At 43.8% G+C, this 16,082-nt stretch overlaps 1 protein-coding gene across 2 annotated transcripts in view; it reads left to right on the top strand.

Moving 5' to 3' along the window:
• The window catches only part of PBX1 (PBX homeobox 1), a 283,806-nt gene that overhangs the window by 221,811 nt on the left and 45,913 nt on the right, over positions 1-16,082 (top strand). For both annotated transcript variants that reach the window (XM_036860006.1, XM_036860014.1), the window contains 2 exons: positions 3,650-3,894; positions 9,952-10,142. In XM_036860006.1, coding sequence (XP_036715901.1) covers positions 3,650-3,894; positions 9,952-10,142 — 436 coding nt within the window. The remainder of the gene's footprint in view (positions 1-3,649; positions 3,895-9,951; positions 10,143-16,082) is intronic.

Below are 16,082 nucleotides of genomic sequence, written 5' to 3' on the forward strand. Positions count from 1 at the left end.
ACATTTAGAAATCAATTATATTAAATCTTAGGGAATCCAAATTTCTTTTTGAAGAGTATTTGTTTACAGGATTCATCAAATTATATAAAAGCTAAGCGAAATGATAACACTCTTACTGTGCGTGTGTGTTTTTTTTCCCCCAACTAAATGTATCTTTCGTACCTGAGGGGGGGGAAAAAAAAGAGTCAGTATAGATTACGGCTTTACCCTCTGTGATGGTCCTGGAACTTCTTTGGTGGGTAGGGGGTTACGCTGTATCCTTTCAGTGTCCTCGGCCAGCTTTAGCAATTTCCTTTCTTATTTCATTTAAAACCAGTTAGATTTCAAGACCAAGAAAAATATTAAATTAGGTAGGTGTACAGAGTTTGTGTGGACGTTTTGTGCTTCCCGTTGATTGTTTAAATGAAAAAGTGGGGCATGGGCGTGGGTGCAACTGAGAGAGGCTGGAAAGGGAAAATATTCTCAGAGGTAAATATTGGGCACATGGGAAATACTAGTAGTAACATGCCCACCTAGTCACCTACCTAGTACCTGGAGGAACTAGTACCAGCACTTTGGTCTGTGCATGCCTATCTCTTTGCCTCTCTTTCTCCTCTCATAATGAACTGAACTTTGCTAGAGGAATAAGCTATTGGGCTGAGCAAGTCGGTCTTAAGCACAGGTGCTGTCTGACGATGCCCGTCATCACCTCAGGTAAGGCAGTGTTCAGGTGGCCCTAGGAAAGCACGTCTTCACCATTAAGATGACATGATTATTTTTTGCTTTGCTACCGTTGTTGCGACCAGAAACCATTATGAGATCTGTCAGTGCTGGATCCGTCAGGAAGGATTGTTATAGAGTGATGAGGAAGAGGCACCACTGCCTGGCTCAGGTGTGACCAGCCTCAGCATCTTGGGGACGTTTCCCGTCAGCCGAAGTTTGCAGCCTCTTCTGGGATACACTGGCCATATCAGTGTCAAGTTTTGCCTCAGCACCAATTTTTTAATGATCAAGCAGAAGTGCAACAATTACAGAATGGCTCAGAGTTGGTCTTCTTTTTCTTTTTTCATTCGTAAATGGCCCATAGATACTTTTCGTTGGTAAAGTAATTAAAATTCATTCAATAAAATCCACTGGGGAAACATCCATAAACCCCACGTAAATGCCCTCACCTGGAAGAATTCACTGGGCTGTACAGGCGAGGAAGGAGGGGTTCCTGGGCTCTAAGCCCAGCTGCTTGGGGGGTCACATTCTTTTCCACACCTCTTAGGGACTGGTATTCAGGAAATGGTTGCTGCATTCATTTCCTTTCTTAAGGAAACCTTTGTCAGTGGTGATATGTTCTTCTGAGAACTTTGTAGATCTGAGTAAATAAATTCAAGGAACTGAATAACATGACTAAATCTTTATTATTCTAAGATCAAAGGGACAGTTTCCCATTACAAAAGAAGGATTTCATTGGAAAAAGTTCCACAGAATAAACCTCCACGATCCCCTAACCTGTGCCATTAACAACGTAGCAATTTTATTTTAGTGCAGCAGAATATTAAAAATTCAGATGCGAGAGGAGAACCTGGGTCCTGAAGTGTGGGCCTGTTGTGTGTCGGGGTGGACTTGCTTCTTTCCTCCCCGGCTAACTGCCTTCCCCAGGTCCTCCCTTCCCTCCTCCCGTCCTTTCTCACTTCATGGGGTGTGGGGGGCACGTGTCTCGACCCTGTGCCTTTAATTCTCCTGCTGCTAACCGCCACCCCTGGTCCACGTGGCTTGACCTTCCACTTGACTGTCTCCTGTTTCATGAAAGCAAAGCTGCCCTTTTCCTTTTAGCACAGGAATCGGGCTTTCCTTTGAAACAACTTCCAAGGTTGCTTCTTGTCATGCCTGTTAGAAGCCAGGAGCATGTGGACACAGCCAGCAGTTATGCTGGTATTATACGTGACAAAATGCCCTGAATGTCTACATGTCCCCTCGGATTGAGCTCAGATCCGCCTTCCCTGTCACAACCCCTTGGGGCTGGCTTGCTAGGGCTCAGGAGACAACTGCACCTGGCACCGTCCCCGTGGTGCTCACCAGATGCATCGTGGCTGGAAACAGCTCTGGACTCTCTGGCTGCGCCAGTGCTCACATACCCACCGGGCCGCGTAGACCCTGCCATCTCCAGCCCCAAGATGTGAACGAGCACGGGACGCCTTCTCCTCTGTCTTTAATCATGTTCCTCCTTTCCTACCCTCAATTTGTTTTTTGGGTTTTTTTAAACGTTTTACTCTTTTTTTAAAAATTTTATTTATTTATTTATGGCTGTGTTGGGTCTTCGTTTCTGTGCGAGGGCTTTCTCTAGTTGTGGCGAGCGGGGGCCACTCTTCATCGCGGTGCACGGGCCTCTCACTGTCGCGGCCTCTCTTCTTGCGGAGCACAGGCTCCAGACGCGCAGGCTCAGTAGTTGTGGCTCACGGGCCTAGTCGCTCCGCGGCATGTGGGATCTTCCCAGACCAGGGCTCGAACCCGTGTCCCCTGCATTGGCAGGCAGATTCTCAACCGCTGCGCCACCAGGGAAGCCCCCTCAATTTGTTTTTAATTGGAAATTCTTTTTGTGTTCGCTCTCAACAAAGGTTTGGCTGCTGACGACTAAACTGGGCTCAGATGAGTGATTTACTTTATGGCAGGTTGTATGAAGGTAGTAAGAAGAGACTGCCTAGCTCTTCTGCTGATTTACTAAATCACTTGATCTCTTTCAGTCCAAATCACCCCCTCATCCCCCGCAAAGGGTCATGGTGTTTTAATAAAGAGCAGCCTCTAACAGAGCTGAGCCTCCTCTATCCTATCAGAATACCGGCTTCTCTGAATCCCTGAGTCAGCTTGTTAAAAGGACCTCACCCTTGTTTGTACCAGGATGGAGTTCTTATCACCCAGAACAGATTGATCTCAATGTGGGAAGATAGAAATCCCTAGTCCAGGGGAGAGATCTTAACACTTCACTCCAAATTAACTGGATTTGCCTGGCTTAGATTATTTTGGAGATGAAAATTCAGGCTGATCGAATATTACAAAGTCAATGAGTGTAAAACCACAACCTCACAGAAATCTAAAATTAGAAATGAAGAAGAAAATGCTCTTCCTTGAATTAAAATTTGGCAGTTTGGGGATGAAAGTGAAAATTATATTGCTATAGTTAATTTTTTTGTAGATTTGAAATTTCTTTCACTGTGGTAAAATATACATAACCTAAAATTTATCATTATAACTATTTTTAAGTGTACAGTCCAGTGGCATTAAGTACATTCGCATTGTTGTGCAGCCATCACCACCCCCCATCTCAAGAACTTTTTCATCTTCCCAAAATGAAACTCTGTACCGGTTAATCACGAACTCCTTATCCCCCCACCCTCCCCACAGCCCGTGGTACCCACTGGTCTACTTTCTGCCTCCATCAATTGGACTATGCTAGGTACCTCATATGATGGGATATAATTAATTTGGGGAACAAAGCAAATCTCTCCTTGCATTTTCTCCTCCTCCAATTCCTCTCTTTTTCCAACCCGTTGCTCAGATGCCATATTGCAAGTAATTTGAGACGTAGCCAAATGATACATTGGGAGTTTTTTGTTGTTGTTTTTAAAATTTGCTTCATTGAGTTACTATTAACTCCTCCCCACTCTTTTGGGTCTTCCTGCAGTTTTGAGTATCCGGGGAGCGCAGGAAGAGGAGCCAACAGACCCCCAGCTGATGCGACTGGACAACATGCTGCTGGCGGAGGGCGTGGCCGGGCCGGAGAAGGGTGGCGGCTCGGCCGCGGCGGCTGCGGCGGCGGCAGCTTCTGGAGGCGCCGGTTCCGACAACTCGGTGGAGCATTCTGATTACAGAGCCAAACTCTCACAGATCAGACAAATCTACCACACGGAGCTGGAGAAATACGAGCAGGTAACCACAGCCCTGTGGGGTCTGGGCACCCCCCCCACCCCGCCCTTCAGGAAAAGGGCGGATGCATCAGGAAACTCAGGGCTGTGGACCCCGAGGCGGACAGCCTTTCCTGGAGACTGACATCTGGGGTCCAGCATTTCCGGCCTCACCCCAGAGCCACTAGCTGAACCTGAGCCCACCAAGTCCTTGGTGTCCGCTGCTGAAAACCCGGGCAAAGTAGAGATAAAGCCATTAAAAAAAAATCGAAGTTGTAAATGATGATTTCAGGAAACGTCCATAGTCAATATAAGGAAAACTCAGTCCCTGGAGCTCTGGAGTGTTTCCCTATGGGCATGCAGCCCCGGGGCTCTCAGGGTGTTATAGGTCATGAGCAGAGTCACCACCTGACCTGGGGGAGGTGGGTGGGCTCCTCTGGCCCTTGTCTGCTCGTTCATTAGGAGGATTCCTCACCACCCTGGTGCTCATGGAATCCTATGGGAACGGATACTAAAGTCCCTCACTCTACCTAGATTCCGTTCAAATGGGAGTCAAACATGTTCTGCTTTTTATGTATGGTATGCAATACGAGACACACCTCCCGCTATAAGAAGAGTAGAGGGTCTCAGGGGACCCCTGGAGTCAGATAAAGTTGAAATACAGTCCTGACACTCCACTAAATGGTCTCTGGGATCCAGTGGTCCACATACTATACCCTAAAAGCTGGTGATATTTGGCAAGGAGCTGTGGATTGGAGTCTAGGATATCAAAGAGGCATAAAAATCATAGGAAGGAAAGGCTAAGAAAGGCTTTAAGTCATAGAACAGTATATAAATGTTGTACGGTACTCTAATTATAATAGTGCCCCTCTCTACTAGAGGACCCACACACACACATGTGAATTTAAATATCAATATTGTTTCCTCTGGTCTGTATGAGCAATACTACTTTATTAGGAGTCCCTTAACATCAGGCTTTCCTTCCATTATTTAGCTGACAGATATATTTGTTGTCATGTCTTTGGATGTGACATTGTCCTGAAGTTCTAAGTTAACTTACTTTCATTGAATTGTTAGGTTTATGGCTTTCTTTTCTTTTTTAAGAGTCACAGAAGAAGGGGGAGAAAAAGCAAAAAGTGGAAGACCCTGTACTGTCCACTTATGACTGTCTAGGTAGAAGGCAAAGGCAAACTTAATAGAAAATTTAAATTTTAAAATAGAAATAGGCATTTTAAAATTTAAAGTGAAGAAAGTTTCATTATTGCAGTCCTATCTACCTTTGAAATGGACTTCTACAAAGTCCCTTCTTTTATGAGGGAAAAAAGGTGTGAAGCTGGAAGCCAAGCGTGGTGAATTTCAACCATCAGACAGGTGTAGGGAGGGTTCAAGGGGAGGAAAATAAAAGCAATCTTGTGGTAAGAACCTGTGGATCATCACCCCCCCCACCTTCTTGGGAAAGAACAAACATTCTTATCACGGTGTAGGCTCATGTAGACATTTCCTCAGTTCCCAGGAGAGGCTGAGCTCAGGTAAGCTGGCTGATCTATGACAGCTTCCCCACCTGGGCCGTCACGTTAGGGTTCAGAGTCTGCCCCAACCAATGGGATAACTTGGGAAGACACATGGGGACATTTGCTGACAAGGTCCCTAGCTGGCCTCTTGGGTTCTTCCTACTCTGTGCTTTCCCTATTTTACCTTCACTGCTAAACTTGGCCTCTGGCATAACAACCTATCTAGACCTAGTATCCAGGTTAACTCATGCCAAACTCCAGGGGTACACGAAGAGTGTGGCTTCCTCCCTAAACCCGTAACTGGAATGGATGTTAGGCTGGATGGTGTTTAAAACTGGCTTTCTTCTTAGCTCAGGTTGCCAGCAACATAGACGAACGGACTGTTTCCTTGATTTAACCCCCCCTTGTCACTCTTCCATCCTCATCCAAAATGACTAAAGCACTTTTGTCAACCTAACTGCACTTGTTCCTCAAGGTAATTTTAAGGTTGGGTCCTCCAGACAGGTACCGTCATCATCTCCATTTCCATACAGGTGAGGAACTGGAGGTCAAAGAGGTTAGGTGATGTATCTGGGTCACACATCCAAAGGAGGAACAGAGTTGGCCCTGGAAGCCAGATTTTGCCCCTTAGCCCAAGGGCTCTTATTGGAACAATACCCAGCCGCACTTAATATGGAACAAGTGTGGACGTCTGTAGACGATGAAGTAACCGGCTTGACCTCTCTGTTACTTTCATGGACTAGATTGATGCTAAGAGAGGCTAGTGATAAAAAAAATATTCTCCTTCAGAAACTTCTCATAGATATCTACCTATTCTAAATAATAATCATGCTGGAAATTGGGAACTTAAGGAAAAACTCCATCAGTACAGAGCAAATTAGGTAAATGTAGTAGTAGTCTGTATTTGTTATTCTTAAAAAACAGTAAAAAATCATTTCCTTATTTCTTTAGGCATTTTCTGGGTAAGAACTGAATACTGTTTAACATACTCTATGTGCTTAATAATTTATTAATATTAGTTGTATTGTTAATTATAGTAAATAGCAGATTATAAGGAAATTATGCCATTAACCTTCTAGCTAGTATGTCTGAGAGATAGATCTTCTTCATTTTTTTCTGTAAGCATTCCTTGCGGGAGCTTTCTTAAAAATAGGAAACCTTAGTAAAAATGTCAGTCTCTGTTTTAGTAGTACCTAGATGGTTACCAAACTGACTATTTAAGAGTTGATTCTGTTGTTTTGGTTTGGTTTGTTTTGTTTTTAGTTTGGTGATGGTAGATAACCAGAGGGTCAATTAGCTTTCCAGTAAGTAGCTACCATAACCCTACTCACCCCTCCCCCACTCACCCCCCCCCCCAAAAAAACTCAACATGAATCAGCCATTGTTTCACCCTGAGGTTATTAGATAAAGAAGGCTTCTAGAGACTTTCATTCAAAAGAAAAGAAGGAAATTGTTTTCTTCATTAAAAGGGGCTGATAAAACACTTTTTCAGCAGATCATGTTGGAAGCTAAGGTATTTAAGAGCTGGCATATTCTAATAGATAAAACCATGATATCCAGAAACCTGAATTTTGTTCCAAGTGCTATTCTAAAAAACGATACTCTTGTAGTTTTGCAGAGTTCTTCACTTTTAAGTTTTTGTGAATAATGCTGCCAGGGCATTGACAAGGCTCAGTCTCTAAGGCAGAACCGGGGTGGGATAGGTCCATTCACAGCCGAGAAAGTCTTAAAATCCCAATCACATTCGTTGCTGAAATTGGCAGCCAAATCCAGTTTGAAGGAGTAAGAGAAGAAGGTGGGCTGAAGAGAAGTGCAGGAAGGAGGCTTCAGGTCTAGGATGAAATTGCTTAAACTCAAGCAGGACTTTCTAAGAGAGCTTCTCTTGGGTAGGCTGCTCCCAGAAGGGCCTTTGCCCTGGAACTTGGGACGTCTCCTTTCAGAAAGCGTCCACTTTCTGCGGGCAGCTGGAGGGGTAGCTCCAGAAGGTGACCACCTTTAGGACAATCTGCAGCAGAGTCTCCTCTGTCACAGAAACCTTCAGCCGGCGAGGGTCCTATTTAATTAACGCTTGTCATCCCCACTCTTCCCATTCCATCAGGAGCGCCTGACTTCATGGGAGCAGCACAGCTGCGGAAGGTGCCGAGCTTGGGGGAACTGAGGAGGAGGAGTGGGTAGTTCAGGTCCTGGAAAAATCTGGAACACTGTGTTCTGTCTGTCTAAAATGGACTTGGAACTCCTCTGCACTGTCTGTTGTGTGTTCCCGAGCAGCTGTGGAGCAGCTGTCTTGCTCCACCTCAGCAGTGGGTGAAAAGACTCCACTGTCTGTTTGGGGCAGAGCAGAAAGGGGCCCGGGATCCAATGCCCTAAATAAGCATCAGATATTGTGAGTATTTTTATTCACCGTAATGAAGCACATCATTATCAGCCGAGCACTGTGGCTTCCCAGCAGAGAGCAAGTGCACTTGACAATACCTCCTTCACGTCCAGCCCCTCCTCCCTATGAGCCCCCCATCAAGGGGGGAGGCTGCAGCCCAGCGGGGGCTGAAGCGTTTCTCCAGAAAGCCGCTTAGGATGCCTGCAGTGTGCCTGCCTCCCCCCACCACGCCCCACCCCGACTTCTCATAGACTTGCTGCCAACTCGCTGCCAGGTTTTACCTCCCTCCCTTGTTGAGGGTGAAGGGGCAGTTGAGGTTGGGGAGAGATGAAGCTTATACTAAGATCTTGTGTGTAGGTAGCAGTTTTCTTAGTAAGAGCAAAATGCTATTGGACCTGATCTTCTGTGGCTTTTGTCTTCAGCATATGCCTGCAGAGTAGAAAGAAGGTATTTGTGACCCCCTTTAGTTTTACCATGGGGCAGACTGAAGCCTGGAGAGGTTTGCCCAATCGTGATGCTATGCTGGGTTTCTAAGTTCTCTGTACTTGGAAGAGATAATAATGACACAATTTAGATGGCCAGACACAAAGATAGTAACTCATGTAGTCCTTACCACACCCTTTGAGGTCCTGTCATCCCCATTTCACAAATCGGGAAGACGAGATACAAGGATCTTGCATAACTAACCAAGGCCCCAGAGCGAAGTGAGTTCCAGCGCAGGATCTGAACGCAGGCAGTCTGTGCTCTTAGCCCACTACTACGTTCATGTGAGTGATTTATTCCATCTGTAGGTCACTGCACAAGTGCCTGGGCGCTGCTAGCCTTGCTGAAGGGTTAGGAATGATTAAATCCACTCTCGGACAAATAAAAACGAAGTACTGAGTAGTGAAAGGATTTGCCCACATACTCACGGAGGCAGGTCAAAACCCAGGCCTCCCAGCCCCCAGTGTAGACACAGCCCAGTGGATGCATCTGCCTTTGTATCTTTGGCCAGCCAACCTCGAAGGATTTCTTGGAGAAATGAACAGTAAATATGTTATTGTTACTGCGTAATTGACAGCTATGAAGGGCTTGGTGCTGTAAAAAACAAGGGCAATGCTGTGTTAGCATCAACGGGCGTGTTTCCGCTGTTAATATTAAGTTGAACCCTTTGAGTCCTTAGTTCTTCAACTCTCACAGCATCAAGTTGCCTTTTTTTGTTACAATCTTATACAGGTTTACAACATTACTGTGAGTTAACCTGTGAGTAGATATTTTATTGAGTGTTCACTAATAAAACCAGACTACAGAGATGATAAGTAATAGTAACTAAGAGAAAGGGCAGCGGTGTTCTGAGAACCAGGTTCAGGGTCTGGGAAAGAACAGACACCCTGGCCTGGATGAGGAAGCGTTCAGGTCCTGCCTCAGCTGCTGTTTTTTGCTGTGGGCCTTCATCTCTTGGAGCCACAGTTTTCCCAACTGTAAAATAAGGAGGTGGGAAAAATGATCTCCAGTTTCACTTCCAGAGCTGAGAGTATGTTGGTCTCTAACCTGAGAGTTTTCCTTTCTGCAGGGATAACTCCTGAATCCTCTAATCCATATTTTGATGCTGTTTGTTTTTTTTTTTTACCTATTCCCTTTGTGTTATAGACATAGCAGATCTTCGGAAGACCAGCATAGGAGGGAGTTCTTACGATAAAAGTAGAAGTAGAAATAGATTGATGAGAAATCTCCCAGAAGAGTTATCAGAGCTTTTAACTCCATGATTCCACTCTTCGGGCTGTTTATGCTAAATTGAATATTTGGAAGCTTTAACATATCAGAGATAAGGGCAAGGCAGAAAGTTCATGCTATATTTGACCCCAAACTCTCTTTGACTGTTAACATTGGGGTGAAGGGTTGTGAAGTGTGTTTTATACTAGTATTCATGTTCTCATCTTTCATAGTAGTAAAATCATGAAAAATAATTGATTTTGAAAAATAATTAAGAATTTTCTTTTCCCTTTAAAAAAATCCACATCATGGCCAAAAATTAAAATCAAATGGGCTGAAAGGGATCTCCAGGCATCATTTATTTTTTCTGATTTGACAAAATGCCACAAACTAGCCCACTTTCCTTACCTGCACACATCTCTAGAAAGACCTACACAGCCTCACGTCAAGTGTGCTGAGGCTTGGACCCTCACCACACCCCATGTCTGTCATCCTGCCATTCCAGGCATGTAATGAGTTCACAACCCACGTGATGAATCTCCTGCGAGAGCAAAGCCGGACCAGGCCCATCTCCCCGAAGGAGATCGAGCGGATGGTCAGTATCATCCACCGCAAGTTCAGCTCCATCCAGATGCAGCTCAAGCAGAGCACGTGTGAGGCCGTCATGATCCTGCGTTCCCGGTTTCTGGATGCGCGGTGAGTCCCCAGGAGGGGGTCTGTCCTTGGGGAGAACCACTGATCCAGGGTTGGAATCCACGGCTGGCCCTCTCCAAAGACTCTGTTGTCATCATGTTCAAGGCTGAGCCAAGTGGTAGCCTGAGAAACGTTCTTAGGTCAGGGAAAGGAGTGCTGAAAGGGTGGATTACCATTGGTTTTATACGGCTCCAGGAAAATGTGTCATGGGAGGGGATATTTTTTACGGCCACTGCTACTAACTCTTCATGAGAAGCAAGGATGACTTAGCTACAGGGACAGAAAAAGCAGGACTTTCTGTTTTCATACCACTAGGGGTCTCTTTCACAGGAATAGGTTGTAACTATGGGCCCATACAGGTCTTACTAGATACTGCAATGACATATTTTCTCCACGAAAGTTCCGATTGAGAGCTGGGAATCTTTGCCACAGTACATGTAGGCAGAGAGGGCACCCAGTTTGATTCAACAAATATTTATAACTAGATTACCATGTGTCCTACTCTGGGCTGAGTTTTAGGGGCACAAAGATGAAAAGATGAAGAAGACGTGGTCCCTTGGGCATAGAGGGGCAAGGGACTGGTCTGATACGGGCCAGATTTTCAATCAAGATTTGATGTTTTCTATCTGACATTAACTTGTGACCTAATTTGTGAGGTCAAAGAATTCAGTTGAAATCATGGATAGAAAGGTCCTTTATGACAAAAACTGAGACTATAGAACAAATAATCAGTTCTTGGTCCTCCTACCCTCTAGACCAGTGGATTTGTACAAATCCCTTTGATTTCTTTGGCTTCTGATATCCAGCCTGTAAAATGGTGATATCATATCTTTCATCTACTCTAGGGGAGTGTGTTGCTAATTGATCTAATAAATAAGTTTTCAGAGTGTGGATATCCTTTGTGATCTACAGTTCATCTTAAATTAGCCATCTTCTATAAATGCAGATTTCATCATTCATTGTTTCCATTCCTGAATATAATCCCAACATATGATTTTTATTATTAAAACATTAGGTATGTCAGGATCATATACCATTTAATAATCTGTAGTTTTGTTCCTTTTCATTCAGACACCCAAATGCTCTGCTTTTTAAATTTTTTCACCCCAGAAATCATGTATTATTCAGCTCTCTTACCTGTACTTTTCTCTCTCTTCACAAGTGTGGTCTTTACAGTTCACAGACCTCTTCAAAACTCCCTGGCACCTCCTAAACTCCCTTTTATTCATTGTGTTTTGGGTCACGTGGAATATGAAATAAGAGTGCCAGCTAGCAAACTGTATCTCTGGGCTAATAGAATTCCATAGAGTAAGTCAAGAGAAAGTACAACGAAGAGAGCTGTTCCCAGCAGAGCATGGTGATGAGTGGGGGAGGGCACAGGCCCTCTGAAGCAGGACCACCCCGCCCCGTGCATCTCCCTCACCCCGTGGCCTGCTGCCAGCCTGGCTTCTTTAAAGCAGGCCGTTCCGCACGGTACAAAGTGCAAGTGACTGGTGGCCTGTGTCTGGGTCTTTCCCCTGTGCTGTGGCCGCTGCCACTCTGCATGTGTTGTTTACATCCCCATGGTAACTCCCCTCGTTAAAATGCTGGAGTTGGCATTGATGTTGGCAGAAAAAAAAAAAAAAAAAAGAAAAGTTGGGCCCAGACTCGGTTCTTTTCAAGAAAGAAATCAGAGAGAAGGGAGGAGCAGAATCATTTTCTCATAGGATTTCTTCTCTCAGTAACTCTGCTGTGGCCAGCAGAAGGTCAGACTCTAAAAGACACGAAACTAGGCGAGCTTTGTGCGCAGTTCCTTTCACTTCCACCAGCCTTTGCCTAGATTGTTCCAGTTGGCACCAGAAGGACAATCACTGTAAGAGAGGGTCTCTTTCCTGCTTTGGCTGCAACCTTTGAATCATTGCCTCTGAGCCAAGGTTCAAAACTAAAACAACTAACCTTTTGTCTTTGTTATTAGCATTTACTTAGAGGTATGTATATTTAGTATCGCTGAAAAAATATGACCCCAAGTGCCAACCCAAGGCTAAGCAAATGGTTTTTCCAGCTCAAAAATAAACGTTTGCCTGGACTTCCTGATTGCGGTAGCTAATATCATTGCTTCTAGTGCTATGTATAATTGGGAAAGCTAGCGAAACACACTTTACTAAGAAAGACACATTCACTGCTGATGTTCATGTGCTTCTCTCAACCAAGCATCTGATGGGCAGGGCTTCATCGGAAAAGATTTCATGGAAGACAAAATACAAGGAGGACTTGATTTAGTAACAGGATTAGTCTTCGTAATGTAATGGGTATGCAGAATCGAATGTTACTGCTTTGTTGTGTAACATTCCTTGTATTTTCTGTTGCTGAAGAACAGATTACCACAAATTTAGCAGCTTAGAACAACACAAGTTGTTATCTCACAGTTTCTGTTGTTCAGGAGCCTGGGCAGACTAACCTGGGTTCCCTGGTCTTGTCTCACAAAGCTGCAATCCAGGGGTCAGCTGAGGCCATGCTCTTATGTGAAGCTCATTCCAGTAGGGGCATAATTCAGTTCCTTGTGATTGTAGAACTGAGGTCCCCAGATCCTAGAAGCTGCCCTCTCCATAGGCAGCTTACAAGTCGGCTGCTTGCGTTCTTCCTGGAGAATGTCACCATTTTAAGGCTTTAACCTAATCTCCCGTTTCATTAACGCAAAGTCAACTGATTGGTAACTTAATCACAGGAATGATATCCTGTTATTTTCACAGTGCCCCGAAACACACACACTCAAGGGAAAGGGATGTACCCCAGGGTGATAGCTTACATATCTTCTTGGGATTCTGCCTTCCACACTCCCCAGCTGAGCATTTGGGCCAGGTTTTGTCCACTCAAGTCATATCCTTTTTGTCTTCCTTATAGTGCCAGAAAAGTTTAACTTAAAAATTCCACTCATTCATTCATTCACTCAACATTTATTATTTCAGCTTTATATCAAGCATTGTGCTGTAAAACTTGGTAAGCTTATTGTCAGGCCTACAATAAGTCTTTGAGAGAGAGAACTTGTAAACCCTTTTAATGGTTTTCTAGCAATACAGTAATTTTATCTTGTTTTTTTAAAATAACATCTTGCTAGAGAAAACAATAAGAACCTAAACACATGGTTGGAAGTACACCTCTGCACTTCACCCTGGTAGATGGAGTTACCTAAAATGATTAGCATAGAGGACGGTAAGAAAGAGGAAAGGACATGCAATAAGGTCTGGCCAAACTGGCACTGTATTTAGATTTATTTACTTCTCTGAGTTTTTACTCTCTGTCAAATGCTATATTAGCCACTGGAATAACAAAGATGAAAAACTGCATGTAGATGTGGGTCCCACCTTCAAGAGCTCATAACCTCCTGGGACAGGTGCTCCTATAACAGCATAAAACTGCACATGATCACAGGAAGTACATCTGCCAAGTTTACCCAAAGGGGAGAGAGAATCGAAAATCAGGAAGAGGCAGACACTGCTGAATCTCAGAGGAGTATGATGTTTAACAAATAGAAGGAATCACAGAAGCAAAGTAAACAACATAATTCAACTTCAACAGGCATTACTTACTGGAATGCATACTATGTGTCGGGCAGCAGGGTTTCAAATACGTGTGAAACATGGCTCCTCCCCTTGAGGATTTGCTGTTTAGTTGGGAAGACACGTGTAAACTTGTGGCAAATGCTGCGGGAGAGAAATACACAGGGTGGTATGAAAAGGCACGGGAACATGAACGCCGTGAGTGCCTTTGGGGAATGGAGAAGCATGTGATGTAGCTGGATGAAATTATGTAGAGCATGTGTAGGACTGGAGGGAAATGAGACACTAGGGAGGGGCTAGATCCACTGAAAGACCTTAACTGTACCAGCAAAGATTTCAAATTGGTCCTATGAAGCAGCAGAAACTCTCTGAGCTGTTTAAGGACGGAATAGAGTAATTTATAGTGTAAGTTCTCAAGTTGCACTTCTTGGATTCAGATTCTTGCCACAACCCTGACTACCTTTGTGACCCGGGGTAAGTGGCTTATCCTCCCTAAGACTCAGTTTTGGTGTTTCTAAAATGGGGATAATTCTATACAGGAATAACTAAGATAATATATTTAAAAAGTATAGTGTCTGGAACATAGTGTTCACACCATAATTCAGCTATAATATAGTAAGGTTCAGTATATTATATATTATTTATTATTTATTATTATTATTATTTTCATGATCAGATCCATGGTTTGGAGGAATTCCTCTAGTGATTTTCTTGAAGATGAGCTGAATTCAAAGAAACGGTAGGAGACCACTGTTGAGGTGTGTGTTTCTCAAACTGGGGAAATGCAAAATAAGTACGAAAAAACCTTCCCCATTTTACTCAAATATTTGGAGGAAAATATTCTTATTTTAAGATAAACATTGGTATGTGATGGAATAGACTACAGCAGGAGGTTTTGAAGCCATTTCGTGCTTTTGATGGTGTGCACCAGGGCTGTAAGTCCCTGCTCTCCTTCCAGGAGGGTTGCTTGGCCATGATTTAGGGAAAGCATCAGTATGGAGTTGCACTGTCTAGTCTGTGGCTTCTTGATTTTAAATTTAAATTAATTAAAATAAAAGTAAATAAAATTTAAAAATTTAGCACTCCAGTTATATGAGCCATATTTCAGCCACTCGATAGCCACATGCAGCTAATGGCTACTATATTGGAGAACAGAGAGCATTTATTTTCCTCATTGCAGAAAGAAAGTGCTGTTGGACAACACTACTAAGCCCATTCTATGACAGACTGTGGCTCCTCTAAACCCAGTTCAAAAATAGCAATGACACTAAGGATGGAACAAAAGGGATAGATTTGAAAAATAGAACTGGTTAAGACTTGCTCTGGGGCCTACCTTCCTCAAATTCCCATTAGGCAAGAACTTTTAATACACGCCTCCTTTTTAGTGGGGCTTTTTAATCCAAGCTGCCCAATTTCTGATGCTGGGTGATACAGAAACTCAGCATGATTTGGGAAAGTGACTTAGGCTTGGCATAATCTGGACAGATGTGGTTAATACCTATGGACAGATAGTGTTTATCCAGTAAGAGAGCGAGAGGAATTGAGAATCACTCCCAGATTCTGGCGCATGCTAGGTACTCAAATATTTGAAGGAATAAATGAACAAATGAATGGACAAACAAATTAGCAAATACAATGAGCTCTGTATCTATGGTGATGTCATTATATAATATGGAAAAAAAAAAGAAAATGGAGCTGGTTTGGGTGAAGTGTGATACTAGTCTTAGAAGCACAGAGTTTATTGGAAGTGTCTGGGGTATGCAGTAGTAAATGGGGCGTTGGCTCTTAGGAGAGGCATTTGGTCAGAGATAACACATTGGGTGGTTAGCAACATAAGTACACGGTGCCTACACTCCTCACTCTTGAGTCACTGTGATTTGAAAGGTTCCATCCCTAAAATTTAATCAACTTCCACATTTCTTAAGTTTACCTGGATAACTGATGATCAAAACTTTTGGTTGGCTTGAAATAACAAATGTTAACTCACTGAGCTGAAAACACTTCCAGCCAAAGCAAAGAAACCAGGTGTCTTAGTTCAAATAAACTTATCGTCAGAATTATAGTATTTTTACCGGGTTTCTTGAGATTCTGCAAAATCCTAATTCTGGGGCTTCAAAGGCCCTAGATTGAGACAGCCACTGCACAAGGTGATAAGTGCATCCATCTGAGTAGATGAGACCACCTAAAGGAGGATTGCACGTCACCGGGAGGAGAGAGCCGGGAACAGCTGTATGCACCATCCCTGCACCCCAGCTCATTCCAGAGAGGCTTCCTATGAGCTCAGTTGGAAGAGTCCCAAGAAATACACTGTAATGCTAATGCAAACAACTCCCAATTAGGGGAGCCTTCAGGGGCCACTTCCCCAGGCCTAAAACAACTGTTTTCTTTAGGCCAAGAGGAAGCCAGA

Source organism: Balaenoptera musculus, chromosome 1 (assembly GCF_009873245.2).
Source record: "Balaenoptera musculus isolate JJ_BM4_2016_0621 chromosome 1, mBalMus1.pri.v3, whole genome shotgun sequence".
Lineage (NCBI taxonomy): Eukaryota > Metazoa > Chordata > Mammalia > Artiodactyla > Balaenopteridae > Balaenoptera > Balaenoptera musculus.